We start from the raw sequence: 17,923 nt of genomic DNA on the forward strand, positions 1-17,923 counted from the left end.
CAAACATGAAGCTTACTATGAAAGCAACGAAAATGCAAAGATTAAATCTGTCCTTAACACAGCTTCAAAGAAATCAGAAAGCCACTGGGATATTTTACCTCCAAGCATAAGAATCAGATAAAATCCACATGGGAAATACTGGCGAACTCATTAGTGTGTATATGCTTCCATTACTTAGTTACAGAGATGTCAGTAGGCCTCTTGGTTTTACCCCTCCTTGCTCTCAATCCTTGTGCAGGAAAGAATCGAACAAATATACCATACTTGCTCAACTGTATGTAAGGCAGTATCACTTAACACTCCTAATGTGAGTTATGCTGTACAAGACACAGATAAACTAAGCACTAATGAATGTCTTAATTATTTCATGACATTAAAAATGCTTACATTATCATTATAAATAAGCACCATGAAGAAACAACCTCTGTATACCTCGTAATAAAGATTTGGTCGGTTGAAAGATGCTGTAAAAGTCAAACACTTTTCCACACACAAGATTTTCTGTGCATCCTTCAACACATGGTTGGTTGCTGTTGCAGTCAGCCCAATCAGCGAGGTGTTGGGAAACTGGCGCTTCAAGATGCCGAGAGCCTTATAATCTGAAAAAGATGGCATGGTCTGTCTCTCCGTGAGCCCTCGGAGGAAGAGTAAATCAGACGCTCAACACCACACAGATGAGCAACGGCTCCCAGTTTTACTTGAGAGTTAACTACGTCTGAAGGGCCTGCCGCTCGAGTTCAGAGGCTCGACGGCACTTTTCTCCAGAAACGACGTTGACGGCCGTCTGTTAGCAGCGGGTGTTGTGCACATAGTTCCTCTGGACTGAAACATTTGTGGGAGGGTCACTCAGGCTCAAGGAACCCACATGACAGAAAGGTCTCTCCATGAGGTTATGTGAGTAAACATTACAGGGAAAAGGATGGCTGTCCAGTAGTGTACTGCCAGTAAATCCTACCCAGGACTCCTGTGCTGCACCACTCCCGAGTCATCACCCAAGCCGGCACGAGCTTTCCAGTGACAGCTTTCCAAATCAGCTGGACTTGTGTGGAACTGTTTCTCTGATGTGTCATGACCTTCTCTATCTGGGTTGAATGGCAGTGATAGTCCCAGAAAGGTCATGCAGTAAGAGGCACTAGGCATGCTGTCAAGCAATGCACTACGGTATACTTGTTAAACAATAGGCTCAAGAGACATTGGGAAAACTAACACTTGATCTTTGCAACCAGCAAGCTGGATGATGCCGTTAGTCGTCTGTGTGCTCACCACAGATCTACCACCGGGTACCACCCAAGAGTAGCAGTTCAGAGAAGACAAGGTAAGGCCACTGCTTTTGGGAGAACCTGTTGCAGAGACACCATCTGTCAGAGATACCTATCACACATTCTATCATGACAAGAGTGGTTCTTATTCCCCTTCAGTACTTAAAATGTTTGGAAGAAACTGAAAAGGCAATGTGGTAGGCGGTGGGCACTGGAGAAGATGACTGCCTAGGAAGTTGTTGACCTCAGAGATAGCGTTTGCGTCAGGTCTGGAAGAATACACAGGGTGGAGCAGGAAGACAGCACATAGTGGTAATTACTGTGGGAGTTACCCAGCAAGCAATTCAGGGCCCAGATCACAGGGGTGAACCTACTGTCCAATGCATTCAGGGAATTCCACCTCCCAGAATTCCTTCTACAGACAGTACCAAGAGCAGTTTGTCTTTGAATATCTAGTCAGCCTAACTCTTCCATTCTTCCTTGGCCTCCTCTTCCAACTGCGAGCTTCGACAACGAACAGTTGTAGACCTCACAGCAGGCTCCACAGATGATACTCAGAGGACAAGGCTCTCCATCAACGATCCCACTGAGGCCCCTTGGACACTATGTGTGGCCCTCCCAGCCCTGGTGGGACCTCCTTCACAATGCTCAGGAAAGCGCTCTGGGGTTACCCGCTGACCCTCCAGCTTCCCTCTTCAAACCAGTTCAAACTACGTTCAGTTCCTCTTTCAGCTGTGCAAGCTCTATGTCCTGTCTCCATAAATCCTGTCACATCCATAGTGTCTCTGCCTGCACCCTCACTGAAACATTCATGTATAAATCAGGCTTATGTGAAGCTACGAACAACACTGACAGTTGGTTCTAAGAAGACAAGATTCTACCTGATAGGACACGAGGGGTCATCACCTAACTCTCAAGTCAGGCAAAGAACACACAGGCTTACGTTCCAGAAATAAGTCTTGAATAGCACTGCAAAGACCATGTAGAACAGGAAAACACTGGACAGGGGGAAAAGCCCGTTTTAAGGCCCATACTGATGTCTTCAGTGCTGAGCTATGGCAACATGGTCAAGATAATGGACTTTGGGGCTGAAGAGATGCTTTAGCAGTTGAGATCACTACCTGTTCAACTGGGTTCAATTCCTGGGACCCATATGGTAGCTCAGTCCAGTCCAGGGTATCCAACAACTCTCCTCTGGCCTTTTGAGGCATCAGGTACACACAAGGTGAACATACATACACAAAGGCAAAACACTCATACATGTATGATAAATAAATCTAAAAAAAACAAAACTTTTTTTTAAGATAATGGAGTTCTGGGGTTGAAATTTAAGAAAAGAAATTACAATCTAAATAATTCAGTCTTCGAACCATAAGATCACTGTCACAGAAGAAATTTAAAGAAAAGTAAAGGCAGAATAGAACTCTAGAAAACACTGATACTTAAGGAAAAAATGAAAGAGACAAAAAAAAACTGGAAATGAGAAATGCAACAGTGTTTGCTACACACTGGTAAATAAGGGAGAAGAAGGTGGTGAGAGGTGACCAGTGTGAGCCACTATGAGGGCGCACAAACCAAATCCTGGCAGGTGGAACTTGCTGGAAGGATGGTAGACAGCTAACGGGATGACTGACTGGTGGTAGAAAGCTGAGCTGGGGTGGAAAATGGTGCAGCAGTAACGTGGACACCAGGGGGGGGGACGGCCCCTCATCCGACACAGGCTGGTGGCAGGGCCACGGCAAACGCAGCAGAGGCCAGTGGCCATGGCACACTGACTGCATGGGAAAACACGGGACCCATGGACAGACAAGCAGGCTGACCCAGGTCCTTGAGAGTGAAAAACCCCAAAAGGAAAAGTGGCCAAAGCCAGGGAATAAGAATTCTTAATTTAAAGTTGTAGCTAGAAAGTTGCACGTGCCTTTAATTCCAGCACATGGGGGAGAAACAGGCAATCTCTGTGATCTCAAGGCCAGCCTGGTCTACATAATTGAGTTCCAGGACTACACAGAGAGAACCCGTCTCAAAAAACAAAACAAGTAATAATAAAATTGTGCATGTATGCATGATGTGTGTGAACACATCCACGCAGAGGTCACTGCCGCCTGAGGGTTGGTTCTTCACCTTCTACCATTTGAGGCAATGTCTTTGTTATCCTGTGCTGCGTATACCTGGCAAGCTGGCCCACAAGCTCCCAGATTCTCATCTCCCCTTCCCATCTTGACAAAGGAGTGCTAAGCTACTGGAGTCACCTTTCCATGGGTCCTGGGGATTCGAACTCAGGTCCATACACCTGGAGAGTAAACACATACTACTGAACTATCTCCTGAGCCAAGATTTTTAAAAATGAAATAATGAGTAACTTTCTCTAGGATGACTATAGGATTAAGTTGGCAGCTGAAGTATTACTAAAATGTCTCATCAAACTTCAACTGCTCCAAGTTGGGTGGGATACTGAAAAACCCAGAAAGACGAGAAGAGCTTAAAGTCCTGCAAATTCCTCAATAAATAGGAAACAGTCAAGAAGCGATGTAACCGGGCCAGAAGGCAGGTATGTCACAGGCTAGCACGAGTACATGAGATGCTACAATGAAGCCACAGGAAATGGTTACCCACCACACGAGTGAACAGTTTCAACAGAGGCAGGCACTTCCACCATGTCGAACTGAGCAAGGACCCAGTCCCAGCGTGAGCAAGCGTACCGGGCCTGAACTCATCCCAGCGTGAGCATGCGTACCGGGCCTGAAATCATCCCAGCGTGAGCATGCGTACCGGGCCTGAACTCATCCCAGCGTGAGCATGCGTACCGGGCCTGAAATCATCCCAGCGTGAGCATGCGTACCGGGCCTGAAATCATGTCCCCACTGACTGCAGCAATGCACTTCATCCACCGCTATTCGAGTCAGTCTCCCCGCTTCATAGGCTTTCTCCAGTCTTGACATGAACATCTTGCTTTTTGCAATTTTCTCTGGAGTCACATAAACCAGCTTTAACTGGGAGTTTTTATTCACCATTTCGGCGTGAACCCATTTCACGTGCTCCTGTTAAAGACAAAACAGACACATCGTTGTAGAGTCGAGCTGGTGGACCACGATACTAAGTGAAAAGTGGGTGTTCGCTACTGAAAAGCAACAGCCTGGAGCTCTTCTGAAGCAGACGCTGGCTCATTAAAACTGAAGCCACGTCCTCTGCAAGCTCCGTGGCAGCTGTACCAACAGTATCCTAGCGACTCACCTACTCCAGATGGCTGAAGAAAATCAGTCACTTGGCAAAAAAAGGGGGAAGGGGGGGCACAAACGAGACAAAATTCTCTAATAAAGAATATGTACAATTTTAAATTGTCAATAGAACCCAAATGTGAACCAAATACAGTAGCTGTGGCCATAAAGGTTAGTTTCACAAGTTCATTCATTACATTAATTATACACCCATGAATAAAAATATTTGTAATTTTAGCCATTTCAATGACGTTACCGAATACCTATTTAAATACACAGACTCTTGGGTACACTCACCACTACACATTCTATCGTATTAGCTTTCTTTTTTCTCTTTAGAGGTATGTACAGGGCCAGGAACATGGCTCAGCAGGCACAGGAGTCTGCCGCCAAACCTGAGAACTGAGTTTGATCCTCAGAAAACACATGGTGGAAGGAGACACGACTCCTGCAAGCTGTCTTCTGACCTCCACACGTGTGTGCACTGTAACATGTTCACGCCCTACTCTACTGACCTCCACAGTGTGTGCACGGTGACGTGTTCACGCCCTACTCTACTGACCTCCACATGTGTGTGCACTGTGGCGTATTCATGCCCTACTCTACTGACCTCCACACGTGTGCACGGTGACGTGTTCACACCCTACTCTACTGACCTCCACACGTGTGTGCACTGTGATGTGTTCACGCCCTACTCTACTGACCTCCACACATGTGTGCACGGTGACGTGTTCATGCCCTGACCTCCACATGTGTGTGCACTGTGGCGTATTCATGCCCTACTCTACTGACCTCCACACGTGTGCACGGTGACGTGTTCACGCCCTACTCTACTGACCTCCACACGTGTGTGCACTGTGATGTGTTCATGCCCTGACCTCCACATACGTGTGCACGGTGACGTGTTCATGCCCTACTCTACTGACCTCCACACATGTGTGCACAGTGACGTGTTCATGCCCTGACCTCCACACGTGTGTGCACTGTGATGTGTTCACGCCCTACTCTACTTACCTCCACATGTGTGTGCACTGTAACATGTTCATGCCCTACTCTACTGACCTCCACACGTGTGCACGGTGACGTGTTCACGCCCTACTCTACTGACCTCCACACGTGTGTGCACTGTGATGTGTTCATGCCCTGACCTCCACATACGTGTGCACGGTGACGTGTTCATGCCCTACTCTACTGACCTCCACACATGTGTGCACAGTGACGTGTTCATGCCCTGACCTCCACACGTGTGTGCACTGTGATGTGTTCACGCCCTACTCTACTTACCTCCACATGTGTGTGCACTGTAACATGTTCATGCCCTACTCTACTGACCTCCACACGTGTGCACGGTGACGTGTTCATGCCCTGACCTCCACATACGTGTGCACTGTGGCGTATTCATGCCCTACTCTACTGACCTCCACACGTGTGTGCACGGTGATGTGTTCATGCCCTACTCTACTGACCTCCACACATGTGTGCACGGTGACGTGTTCATGCCCTGACCTCCAGTGTGTGCACAGTGACATGTTCACGCCCTACTCTACTGACCTCCACATGTGTGTGCACTGTAACATGTTCATGCCCTACTCTACTGACCTCCACACGTGTGCACGGTGACGTGTTCATGCCCTGACCTCCACAGTGTGTGCACAGTGACATGTTCACGCCCTACTCTACTGACCTCCACATGTGTGTGCACTGTAACATGTTCATGCCCTACTCTACTGACCTCCACACGTGTGCACGGTGACGTGTTCATGCCCTGACCTCCACATACGTGTGCACTGTGGCGTATTCATGCCCTACTCTACTGACCTCCACACGTGTGTGCACGGTGATGTGTTCATGCCCTACTCTACTGACCTCCACACGTGTGCACGGTGACGTGTTCATGCCCTGACCTCCACAGTGTGTGCACAGTGACATGTTCACGCCCTACTCTACTGACCTCCACATGTGTGTGCACTGTAACATGTTCATGCCCTACTCTACTGACCTCCACACGTGTGCACGGTGACGTGTTCATGCCCTGACCTCCACATACGTGTGCACTGTGGCGTATTCATGCCCTACTCTACTGACCTCCACACGTGTGTGCACGGTGATGTGTTCATGCCCTACTCTACTGACCTCCACACATGTGTGCACAGTGACGTGTTCATGCCCTGACCTCCACAGTGTGTGCACAATGACATGTTCATGCCCTACTCTACTGACCTCCACACATGTGTGCACGGTGACGTGTTCATGCCCTGACCTCCACATACGTGTGCACTGTGGCGTATTCATGCCCTACTCTACTACACACAAATAAGTGAGACAAAGCTAAATAGTAAGAGTTATACACTGAAAAATCTCCGATCAAAACATGAGACCTTGGATTTGTTTAGTAATACATCAAGAGGTTAAGGGTAAAGATGAAGAATGGCAACTATGCAGAAACTTCTTTTCTTTATTTTACTATTGACACTAGTTTGTGTATTTTTAAAGAGGTGGAGAACAGAATTTACAAAGAACATCTTAGAAGCAGTCTGTCCTTGCAGATAAGGATAAGATGGTCCATGCCCACACACGTGTTCTTAGTAACCCATTCTCTATATTAAACTAGACTAAAGGTTCTTTACTATTTGTATGTGTGTGCTGTATGCATGTGGAGATGTTCACATGTAGCCAACATCAGAAGTCAGAGTAAAGTTTCCTCTTCTACACGCTCCGCTTCAGTGTCTGAGACAGTCTCCTGCTGAACCTTGAGCTCATCGATTAGGCTAGGTCATCTGGCCAACAAGCTCCAGGGACCCTCCCGTCTCCAGCTCCCCCTGAACCTCTCCCCAGCCGTTCCTTGCTCTTGTATAGGACATAACACAAGCATGGTAGCAAGCGCTTCCTCTGACGTGCGAGACATGAGGAAGGCTGTCGTGTGGATGCGTGCTCACCACCACCACTCAACTCAGAGTTGCTGTAGGAGTGAAGCGGCGCCTAGGAAGTGAGCTTGCTGGGTCCAACACAAGTTTACTTACGGACACTGAACCCCAAATCTCTGTGACTTCACATGCCATAAAACACTGCTGGTTTTCACTGTTGTTTGGTTGTTTTTCTTTTCCCCATCTTTATAAGTATAAAGGGCATTTTTAATGAATGGGGTATACAAACAGTGTTCAGAACTAGCCTGTGAGCAGTTTATTGCTTCTAGAACCGTTGGCAATAAACTTCAACTGTTTAGAAATTATGGCGTCTAAGACATTTATTATAGCACATCAGACTCCTGACTGAGGGTTTGTAACTTAGAGGCAACTCGGACATAGCTGAGACCCAAATGAACTAAGAGTTTATAACTGAAAACCCAAACCACACTCACGGACCTTAGAGCTGGAAGCGTTCAACATAGTAGCTGAAATCCCCAACTGTTTTAAAACCATCAGTTGATCTTCCATAAGAGAGATGAGTGGGCAAATCACAAGTGTAAAACCTAAAAGAGAAGAGAAACAAACCTACTTTCAACCTCACACTCGCACCACGATGGGCTGCACTACTCACTTTCTGTACCCTGTGGGACCTACCTACTGTTCAGGCAGTTGCTGACGCAGATTTATCAGTGCAACTATTTCCTAGCTTCATAAGTAAGGGAGATGGGCAAAATAAATGACCAAACAAGATGAGTGTAACCCAAGTAAAATGTAAGAGTGATGGCTCAGGAGTTCAGAGCACCAGGATTCAGTTCCCAGCATGTGGTGGTTCACAACCATCTGTAACTCTAACTGCACGAGATCCAGTACCTCTTCTGAGCTTAGAGGACTCCTGCATGCATGTGGACACAGACATACACTCTCACCCACACCCACACAAATAAAAACTAAGTATTTTTAACAGAAATCTCTACCTTTCTTCAATCTCACAGAAAAACAGATTTCACTATTTTGAATTTGTTACCCTCTTTGATAACCGATATACAAAATCTCAATGAAGTAACACAAACCAGACATTTGTTATAGCACATCAGACAAACTAACACCTCTCTTCTTTCCTAGTAGCTGTTTTGTTTTGTTTTTTTTTTTTTCCAGAAAACCCCACCCTCAGAAGCTTGGCTTCCCAGTCACTCAACCTCACTCATTCTTGCTGGCTGGGCCCCACACCAGCCTCTGTCTAAATTCCTAGCCAAGGTCAAAGACTAGCGCTGGCCTTTAACCTTATCTTTTAGGTTCGGCTTTTACGTGACCTTCTGCAGGCAGACATCACAACCCCCTCCTCCAAGCCCTGCTAACCCTAGACTGTTCCAGCACCTTCCCCTGGTCTTCCCGAGGCTGGCTGCTCCTCGGCTTTCTGCATGCCCTCTCTCGGCTCTGGGTGTCACTTGAAGCCCTCCTCTCTCCTCGTGGGAGGACAGAGTTCACTCCAGTGGCTCCAGAGACATGACTTATGGCAGCCTAGCTCATCTGGCCCAGAGCTGTCTCACACCTCCTCCACTCCAGCCCACCTGCATGCATCGTGAAGCCCGCATGCCCAACAGCAACGTCAGCATTTCCCTCCCCAACCTCAACCACATCCTTTCTCCAGTGCGGCCCATTTTAGCAGAAGACTGGAAGAACAGACAAATGAAGCAAAGCAGTCCAATGAGACCCACTCCCTGACTTCCACGTCAGCCGCTCTACTGTACACACCCTCTGAGCACAGTGCCGGCAGCTGGTAGCACAGGCTCTTCCCACCTCCTGTGGGCATGACCAGAAAGATGTCCTTTCTCGCCATGGTGACATTGACGGTTTCCAGCTGCAGGGCTCTGAACTTCTGCAGTTTGAAAACATTTTGCAGCACATCTTTAACCTTTCCAGACCACGGGAAATCTAGAAAGAGAAAAATAGGCTAGCCAGATTAGAATGAACAGGACTGTAAATGAGAAACAAATATACATGTTCATTTTTTTATAGAGCTACCAGAATATATACAAATCACACAGACATACATAAAACGTTTAACAACTATAAACCACCAAATGTGTATAATAATTTTGTGATGAATGTAACTAGGTAGTCAAAAGCATATTGACTATTATATTGTTATTCCAACAGAAACCAATTAAACACTTGCCAGTAACGAAATTAGCCCAAGTGAAGGAGGGTGATGCTCAGCCAGGCAGGCAGGCATGTGACAATCTCAACGGTGACTAGGGAGTTGCAGTCCTGCAACCTCAAGCATGAATGAACTCAACAAAGGTCACATTTGCATTTAGAGACCAGTACCAGAAAATAATCTACATACACACAAAAATTATAATTCCTAGAAATACCCCACTAATACGGAACTCATAATATGTTTTGTACGTTTTTAATTGTTTACATTAGACACCCTGGGACTGGAGATACAGATATTTGTGAGCCACCGTGCAGGCACTGGGAACCAACCCAGCAATCAGTGCTCTTAACCACTGAGCCATCTCTCTAACCATTCACGACTTTAAGAATGGTTTGTTCTGGGTTGGGTGTGGCACATGCATTTAATCCCAGCACTCAGGAGGCAGAGGCAGTCAGATCTCTGTGAGTTCAAGGCCAGTCTGTTCTACACAAAGAGTTCCAGGACAGCTATAGCTATGTAGAGACTGTCTCAAAATAAGGGAGTGGGAGTTGTTCACTATGACAAGCTTTTTTTTTTTTTTTTTTTTTTTTGGTTTTTCGAGACAGGGTTTCTCTGTGGCTTTGGAGGCTGTCCTGGAACTCGCCTTGAACTCAGAGATCCTCCTTCCTCTACCTCCCGAGTGCTGGGATTAGAGACGTGCACCACCCAATGCCTGGCCTATGGCAAGGTTTGGCTAACTTTTTCTCTTTGTTTCAGTTAACGCTTAAAAATTAGCTAATACTCTATTCACTTTTTAGACATTGAGGATTGCTACTAAAACCGTATGTGGAGAAACCCCCTAATTTTCAAGTCTACATATAAAAAAATCATGGACCTGAATAAAGAATGTTCTACCTGAAAGCTCCCCACGCCCGCCCCCCCCCCAAGAGCCAGCTTTATCCCCTGGCACAGACTGACCCACATGGAGTGAAGGGATTCTACATTACAGCAATCAGAAGGCACGAGGCAGACTGGCAAACCTTCTTTATCCCACTCGGCTGGTGAGGAGTCGCAGTCACTGCTGGCCACGGCATCTGAGCCCTCTAAGCACTGCTTGATTTTCTTTGTCAGGACTGCCTTTTTCTGGAGGAGCTCCTGCTGCCTCTCTGTGAGTTCCTGAATCTGGATGTCAACTGCATGCAGCTCATCGGTTACGGATTCCAATTCCTCCGTTAGAGCTGGGGGTGGGGGAGTGGGCAGACAAGACAGAATGGACAGTATGAGATTCTGGAAATTCCTCACTGTCTAAATTACAACCTAAAAGTAGAAGAGCAGGGGGCTAAGAACGTGTTCTAAAGTCACAGAGACCTGGGGTTAGCTAGTCCCCCTCCCCACTAAGTGACCTCAGCAAAAAACCTTTGCCAACACCTCAATCTCCCCTTCCACTGAACGCCCAGAAGTCCAATTACTAAGAACAAAGTACCACTAGGAAGAGTTAAGAGGGACGACACATGGGGAGTTCTCGACAGGGACCTGGTCAGAAGCTAAATATGTAATAAATGACAGTAGCCATTCTTATTATGTCACTCACAACTGGTTTAACAGTCTCTTAAATCTCTCCCAGCAAGCCACCTGGTGACTGAGCCATTCCTTCACAAAGGCCTTCACGTTTCAGCTGAAGCAGTGCTATGATAACAACCTGCCAGTCGCCAGCAAGTCGATGGAATGCGTGAAAGGTATCAGTACTGTGCTAACCTGCGCCACAATACCACAGCAACAAACTTGAAGTCTCTGTGTGAAGCCCACTATTAAAGTCAAGTAGCAATGCAAGACTGAAGTCACAGTGAAACCCTTTCTGATACCCCATCAAGGGAAAATTTAAAGCTAATGGTATCACATCTGCCCAAGCAGCTAGTGTATTTAATGCTTCTTTCTAGGATGACATCTTGTGGTCATGATCCGAAAGGAAGAAATGAAGCGGCTGTCAGGTCCACACGGGGAAGGCAGGCATAGGGTCAGGGCTCACTAATGGCAGGTGTCTGCTGACGCCCTTGCTGCCATGGGTCAGAGGTCAGCGCCTCCAGCACCTGCTGAACATTCGTGGAGCAGCAAGCGGCCTGCAGCTTCTCTGTTTTCCTGGAAGTCTGGGGTAGGTTTGCTTGCACATCTGTGTGGCAGAGGTCGTCAGCAGGCCAGAGCGTCCGGGCCATGCTGGCACTGTGATGCAAGTCCCAGTGAGCACCCATGCTGTCCTCCTAAGTTCCGACTTACCCTCCAGAAGCTGCCTACCCGTGCAGGCTTGAATGCATCCTTCCCATGCTTCACACCCATCTCTCTTTCTCGCTGTCGGCACAGCTAACCAGGCACGGGTACCTGACTCTCACAGTTGTATCTCACTGTTGTTTTTGTTATTTGATCATTGCAGGGCTGCACCTAAGACCTCACATGTACCACACAAGCACTCCACCCTGACCTACCGCACGAATCCTCGTTGTGTTCTGAGACAGGGGCTCACTGACTTGCCCAGGCTGGCCTTGAACTTACAATGCTCTTCTCTCAGCCTCCTGAGTATGAAATTCAGGTGTGTGCCACCACCCCCGGCTGCCACACATTTTTACAGGTGTTTATTACCTTCCTTCTGAAATCAGTGTGGCGTGCCGCAAGAAACTAAGTGACCTGTGCTTCCTACCATTCGTGCAGAGGGCAGACCGCCAGACCACAAAGGAGGTCGTACATGAAGAAGTGAGCCCACACGGGTTTTAAGTGAGGGCAACAACAGGGCGCAAGCCTGTCTCGCCCCCTCATGAGCCTAAGACCTCTCAGGGAGATTCTGGCTGTTAGACTGAGGAAGAAAATCAACACAGGTCCAACTTGTAGAAGAATCTGTGTGACACACTGGCACAGTCTAGACACGAGCAAGAATACCTCAAGGGTCCCTGAGGAACAACAAGGAAAGAATTAGTTTGCAGATCCTCAGGCGGTGCTCACACGGCTCCTCAGGTATTACATCAGGCTGGCAAGATGGTGAGGGCTGGGCTAGGAGTGGCACAGGGTCTGGGGGGACTGCAAAGAACTCCACAGGGCACCACTGTGAAGACCCTCCGTCCTGTGGGACTGCCCACCAACAATAACAAACAAGACGCTAACCCGTCGGACGGACAACGCCATCTGGACATCGGCCAAGGCCATTCTTGTGCAAGGGCAAGCACAGACCGTTGGGAATTCTGTCACTGCTCTGCTGGCCAATCGTAAGGAGCAGTTTAGCCCAAGAGGCTGGGGTTGCACTGAAGAGAGCATGACCCGGGTAAAGGGCAGGGGCCGTGGGTTGCACACTCTCTGGGGAGGCGGGTGGACGGCAATGAGCCACTGGAGCAGGCGCACTTAGCGTCTTGTTCAAGTCCCCATTCCCCTTGGGAACGAGGAAGCAGCCCAGATTCCTCATTCTGTCTCGTAATTACTGTGCACAGGTTCTGCAGTTAATAAAAGGTAACAAAACCCCTGAATTCCTTCTTTAACGAACTCTCGTGTTACAGCACCAACATCCACTCGCTGGGACTACAGTGGTTCCATACAGCTCACAGACAATACAGACTCACTGTGTCTCCTCTGTGGCACCTTCTTAAAGGGAAGACCAGCTGCCTGGCAGCAGGCTGACAAGTGACTCACTCACGCACACTTACTCTGCACATGGGCCTGCCTTCCCTGAAATGCTCCTGTGAAATCCACCATGCTTCAATTTACAAAGCGCCTTATGGATCATACTCATATTTTGCTTCTAACCACAGCTCGCCCACTGGTGCACCTGGGGCTTTCTCCTTGGTTCCTCTCCTACTTCCCAAACACCTAAGCAAAGGATTAATAGTAGTTACCTCCTCCATCAGGCTGAGTCTCAGGTTAACCGAGAGGGTGTGGCTGAGACAACAAAGGCAATCAGTGCTCTCTGGCAGGCTCCACAGGGAGTTGCTCCAGGCGCAAGCACAATTGCAGCACCATGGCAAGTGCTGGGCTGGGCTGCCTTGGTCAGGGTAGAGCTGTACTGCCCAGCATCCCCTTCGCTGAGAAGCTCTAGAGAACCCTCCCTTCCACATCTACCGCTCTAGATGAGTGTCAGATCAGGGCTTCTTGACATGGAACCCTCACGGAAGCAGCGGGCCTGCAGCACCTCCAGAGCCATCCTCCTGCCGCTCGCTCTCTGAACCTTCAGCCCCACTGTGTGAGAGCCGTGGGACAAGCAACGTGATAAGGACTAACAGTCATCTCCAGACAGCACTGTGCCTTTGCTCCCCCACCTTCTGGGACTCCGCTTATTCTGCTTGCTGCCCAGCCACCCCGGCCCAGTGTCAGACACACAGACAGCACACAGAGGGCTTAACTACTTCCCACGGTCATGTAAGGGTTAATCACTGCAGCGAATCCCTTTCAACCAACGTGGTGCTTCTGCTTCTCTGATCAAATTCTGCCTCGTCCAGGCGTTAGTGCCAACCCACGAAACAAAGTCAGCACGGGCAACCTTTACACAAAGTCCTGATGGACTACGAACATAAGAAATTCTGGGTACTGAGACATACTCAAAGTAATACTATTTCTAAAGCCAGCCTATACAATACAAGTTACAGGCGAGAATAATACTCAAGCGAATGGCTTCGGCACTTCACAAAGGAGAAGGAGGACAAGAGCACAGGCACACTCTGCTTTTATCTAAGAGCACACTGAGGCGAGTGGTCACATCCCAGTGTCCCTAAGCTCATGGTTCATGTGTGGATGTCCTAGCAATGTCCCAAGTTGAAACCAGCAAGTGGTTCCCTCCCATCGAATACCAACAACAAACCACAGGCAATGTCAAAGGGTGTTTCAAACACAGACCAACAGATGGGCAGAACAGCACAGGAAGTAGACTAACTTCTTAAAGTGGACCTGCTCCATCACCTGGTTAGTTTTAAGCCATACTCCACGGGAGAGCTTAAGTCTGGTAGTAAAGTAAGATATGGGATCCAGCCATGACCACAGCACCCTGGGTTCATCAGCACCTGGCGGCCTCATCTTTCCCGTGAAGTAAAGACCACCTGGGGAAGGACCTAAACCGATCATCACCACTGACCACTAACCTGCAGGCTGTGAGAATGAGTCCTGAGTCGAAGCCAAAACCGTGGGTGGTCACACGTCCACGTTTACACTTAGGCAAACTGTCATGCTGTAATGAGGCCGTTTGTGTGGCAGGTGTGTTCAATACAGACGAAAACCCTGCTGAGTGTGTTTCTAAAGAGAACTCAGTCTTGTTTCCCGGCTGCTAGGGTAGCATGCAGCAAAGGCCATAACCACTACACCACAGAAAAGGCTGGAGAACCATCCTACTTTAAGTTCCCTGCCCCTGCCAGTGGGTCACCTGCCAATCAAACCGAGAGCAAGACCTTACTATCTATCACAGCACAGTCTGGTCATGTGAAACCTGCAATAAAGGGAAACACATCAACACGCTGACAGCTGTTCCAGGGAAGGTGGACAATGTAGGGGCTGCTTCTGGGACCTTAAGGAACTACTCAGAGAGCCACACAAAGCTTAGAGTCCAATATGTTCAATGTGGCACTGTTCATGTTGTCAAAATGGATAGAGAGCAAAAGTTCAAATAAGTAAGGTCAGGTTTTAAAATGTTACACATATCAGGCATTAAAAAGAGAATAATTAAACTAAAGAATTTATTTAGTACCACATCTGAAGTCTATATTTGTTTTTTTTTTCCAAATCACACTCCAAAGCTGTACAAATCATTAAAACTTTGGTTGAAAACTAATAAAACTGATGTCAATTAGCATTCATATTAACTGGAGCATTGGGGGTTGAGTGATTTATATTTTCTTCTTTATCTGTTCTCAGTCTCCTAGACATTCTCAGAGCCTTTACAATCGATGCAGTCACTGTGCACAGCAGCACCAGCTCCTCAGAGCATTCAACATGAAATTACCACTTGGTTCTGCAGGCTCAATACACTCAAAACAACTGGAGAGACGGCCAGTGAGACAGACAGCTCAGTGGGTAAAGCTTGTCTGATGGCCCGAGATCTATCCCTTGACTCCAAAGTGGGAAAGGGAAGCGGTTCCAGAATATTGCCCTCCGACCTCTCCACAGATGCTGTGGCACACATACACCCATAGTCACACCACAGACACACACGCACAATTTAAAAGTCCGTTGTAAGGAATTTAAGACATTTCTATACCTAAGGCCATATGAGAATTATTGCTAGCTGTCAAACTTGGCAAAAGAAAAAATTTAATTGTTCATCAACAGATGCATGAGCAAACAAAACGCAGCCCATATATTAAATACAACAAGTGTTTTAAAGAGGAAAAACACTTAGACACGCATGACCTTGAAGGCATAATGCCATATGAGGTTCAAGTTCAGAGAGAGAGAAAGGAGAAAGGAGAACAGTAACTCTCCCGGGTTGGGGGAAAGTTAGTGTGAGGGGCTTTGTGGGCCAACTTTCAAACTGGGGTGGTAAGAACGTTCCGGAGTTAAGATGGCCATCAGTGATCTGTCTGCTTAATAATACTGAAACAGGAAATTCTGTTGTGCATATAAATAAAACAGCTTTAAAAAAATCATTTCTAGAATAAGTTTACACTTTTTTAATAAAGGAGCAAATTAAAGTAGAACACAGTAACAAAGAATAATTTCATCCACTAACCTGAGACAGATGCCATTCTGACACTGAACTGGAGATCCAAGCGTCCTTCTAAAAGTACAAGAACAAATAAGGCGACATTTTCTAACTGCAGTACTGTGGAGGCCGGAACAGGTCCTCTTCAGCATGCACAAGCATTAGTGATTGGGCAAGGCAGGCACTTTTCGGGGACAGACTCCTCAGCAACGCACTTCGAAAATCTTCTTTACTATCCGCTGTGCACCCTGGGTATGTGCAGGAATGTATCCTTCCTGATTCTCCTGCCCGGTATGAATACGAACAGGGCTCCCGATTCCTAACTTTCCCTTTGTTCCTGGAAAGCATCATTTGCAAAATAATTCCCTTGTTCTCCCTGCCTCATAGTGCCAATACATTCTCCACTCTTTTCAAATCTTAGCTGTGCTTGCTTTGGCTTTGGGTTCACCAACTTTGTGACCTCGTGGAGCTCAGCTACACAGTTTAATCTCCAGCACCACAAAACAAAATGCAAACCAAACCAATACAATGAATACTCCTCAGTCAAGGACAATCTGTCACTATTGTGTGCAAAAGGAGTTTTAGACAGCAAATACCGTTTTTAAAAAACCCTATAGTTGCTGGTGTCAAACAGAAGGCCAACAACATTCACCAAGCATCCTACAGTGAAATGATGCAGCCAGAAAAGGCCATCTACTAAATAGATCTGCCTCCAGGTCCATAGCAACATGACACACTGTTCCTCTAAGCCCTTCCCCCGGCCTTAAAAGCAGGAATAGCAGGATCCATGGCCTCAACCCACAGGGGTCACGGGTCCTGAGTTAGCCTGCCTCCCAGGTGTTAGACTAAAGGTGGGCACAGCCATGCCTGGCAGGACTTATCTTACAAATAAGAAGATGGATGGATCCAAACACCGCAGATTACGTCAAAACATAAATAAGTCAACCACTTAGCACGTTACTAAACACTTGCTTTAGAGAGTTACCGTTAAACTCACCCTTAGGAGAAACTAGTATTCCAAGCGGGTCATTTTCAGGACACCCTCTCTGCCTGCTACAGGGAGCTTACGGCACTTGGGCTGCTTGCTTTATCAAATCACACCCTTCCTGTTACACGGCTGCAAAGATAGCCTGAGCCTTGATTAAACGGGATGCAGGCCACACATCCCCAACGGCATTGAAGGAGGCGTGTAAGTCGAGACTCCTCCTAGCCACTTCCTAGAGCGATGGCATTCCGCCCACGCGCGGTGAGGTCAGAGCACAGACTGAGTCTTCTCACTTTCGTAATCAAACAGCCTAGCAAAGTGCCTTTTCCAGGACCCGGGATCGGGAGCTACCTCTTCGCTTGGGAGAGCCAACGATCTATGCGCATGTCCTCCGTTATTATTAAAAAAAAAAAAAAAGGATTTTGCTGGCTAAAACCTGTCCCTTCCCCCAAATTATGCCACTTTGCAAGAGAAGATACCTCGGCACAGAATGCACCCAAGAACCAGTTAAGCTACGGGAGAGGCGTGTCGTCCGTCAACAGCCCGAGCCGGTGCGGGAGGAGACCGCACGCTCACACCGAGCGCGTCCCTCCACCCCGCTGCCTCCACCAGGCGGCGGCAGCACCCGCTGCGGCGGCGGCCGGGGCTCCCACGCGCGGGGCTGGACGCACGCACGCACCCGGCGACTAGCAACTCGGCCGTGAAGCACCGTTCCCGCCACCGGGCCCGCAGCGCCCACCACTTCCGGATCGGCCCCCTG

General features: G+C 47.9%; 1 protein-coding gene across 3 annotated transcripts in view; it reads right to left on the bottom strand.

The window, feature by feature from the left end:
• Recql (RecQ like helicase) overlaps window positions 1-17,904 on the bottom strand; it is a 24,569-nt gene extending 6,665 nt beyond the window's left edge. The window contains exons 1-7 of one of the 3 annotated variants that reach the window (XM_040743532.1): window positions 17,643-17,904; window positions 16,206-16,253; window positions 10,561-10,758; window positions 9,133-9,312; window positions 7,837-7,943; window positions 4,099-4,297; window positions 433-599 (exon numbers count right to left, since the gene is read on the bottom strand). In XM_040743532.1, the coding sequence (XP_040599466.1) occupies window positions 433-599; window positions 4,099-4,297; window positions 7,837-7,943; window positions 9,133-9,312; window positions 10,561-10,758; window positions 16,206-16,221 (867 nt within the window). In that variant the 5' untranslated portion in view covers window positions 16,222-16,253; window positions 17,643-17,904. Of the gene's footprint in view, window positions 1-432; window positions 600-4,098; window positions 4,298-7,836; window positions 7,944-9,132; window positions 9,313-10,560; window positions 10,759-16,205; window positions 16,254-17,175; window positions 17,409-17,642 lie in introns of those variants that run through there. The other 2 variants (XM_040743535.1, XM_040743534.1) reach the window with 2 other exon arrangements.
• Between the last annotated feature and the right edge of the window lie 19 nt (window positions 17,905-17,923).

This window comes from Mesocricetus auratus, unplaced genomic scaffold, assembly GCF_017639785.1.
Source record: "Mesocricetus auratus isolate SY011 unplaced genomic scaffold, BCM_Maur_2.0 Super-Scaffold_100001, whole genome shotgun sequence".
Lineage (NCBI taxonomy): Eukaryota > Metazoa > Chordata > Mammalia > Rodentia > Cricetidae > Mesocricetus > Mesocricetus auratus.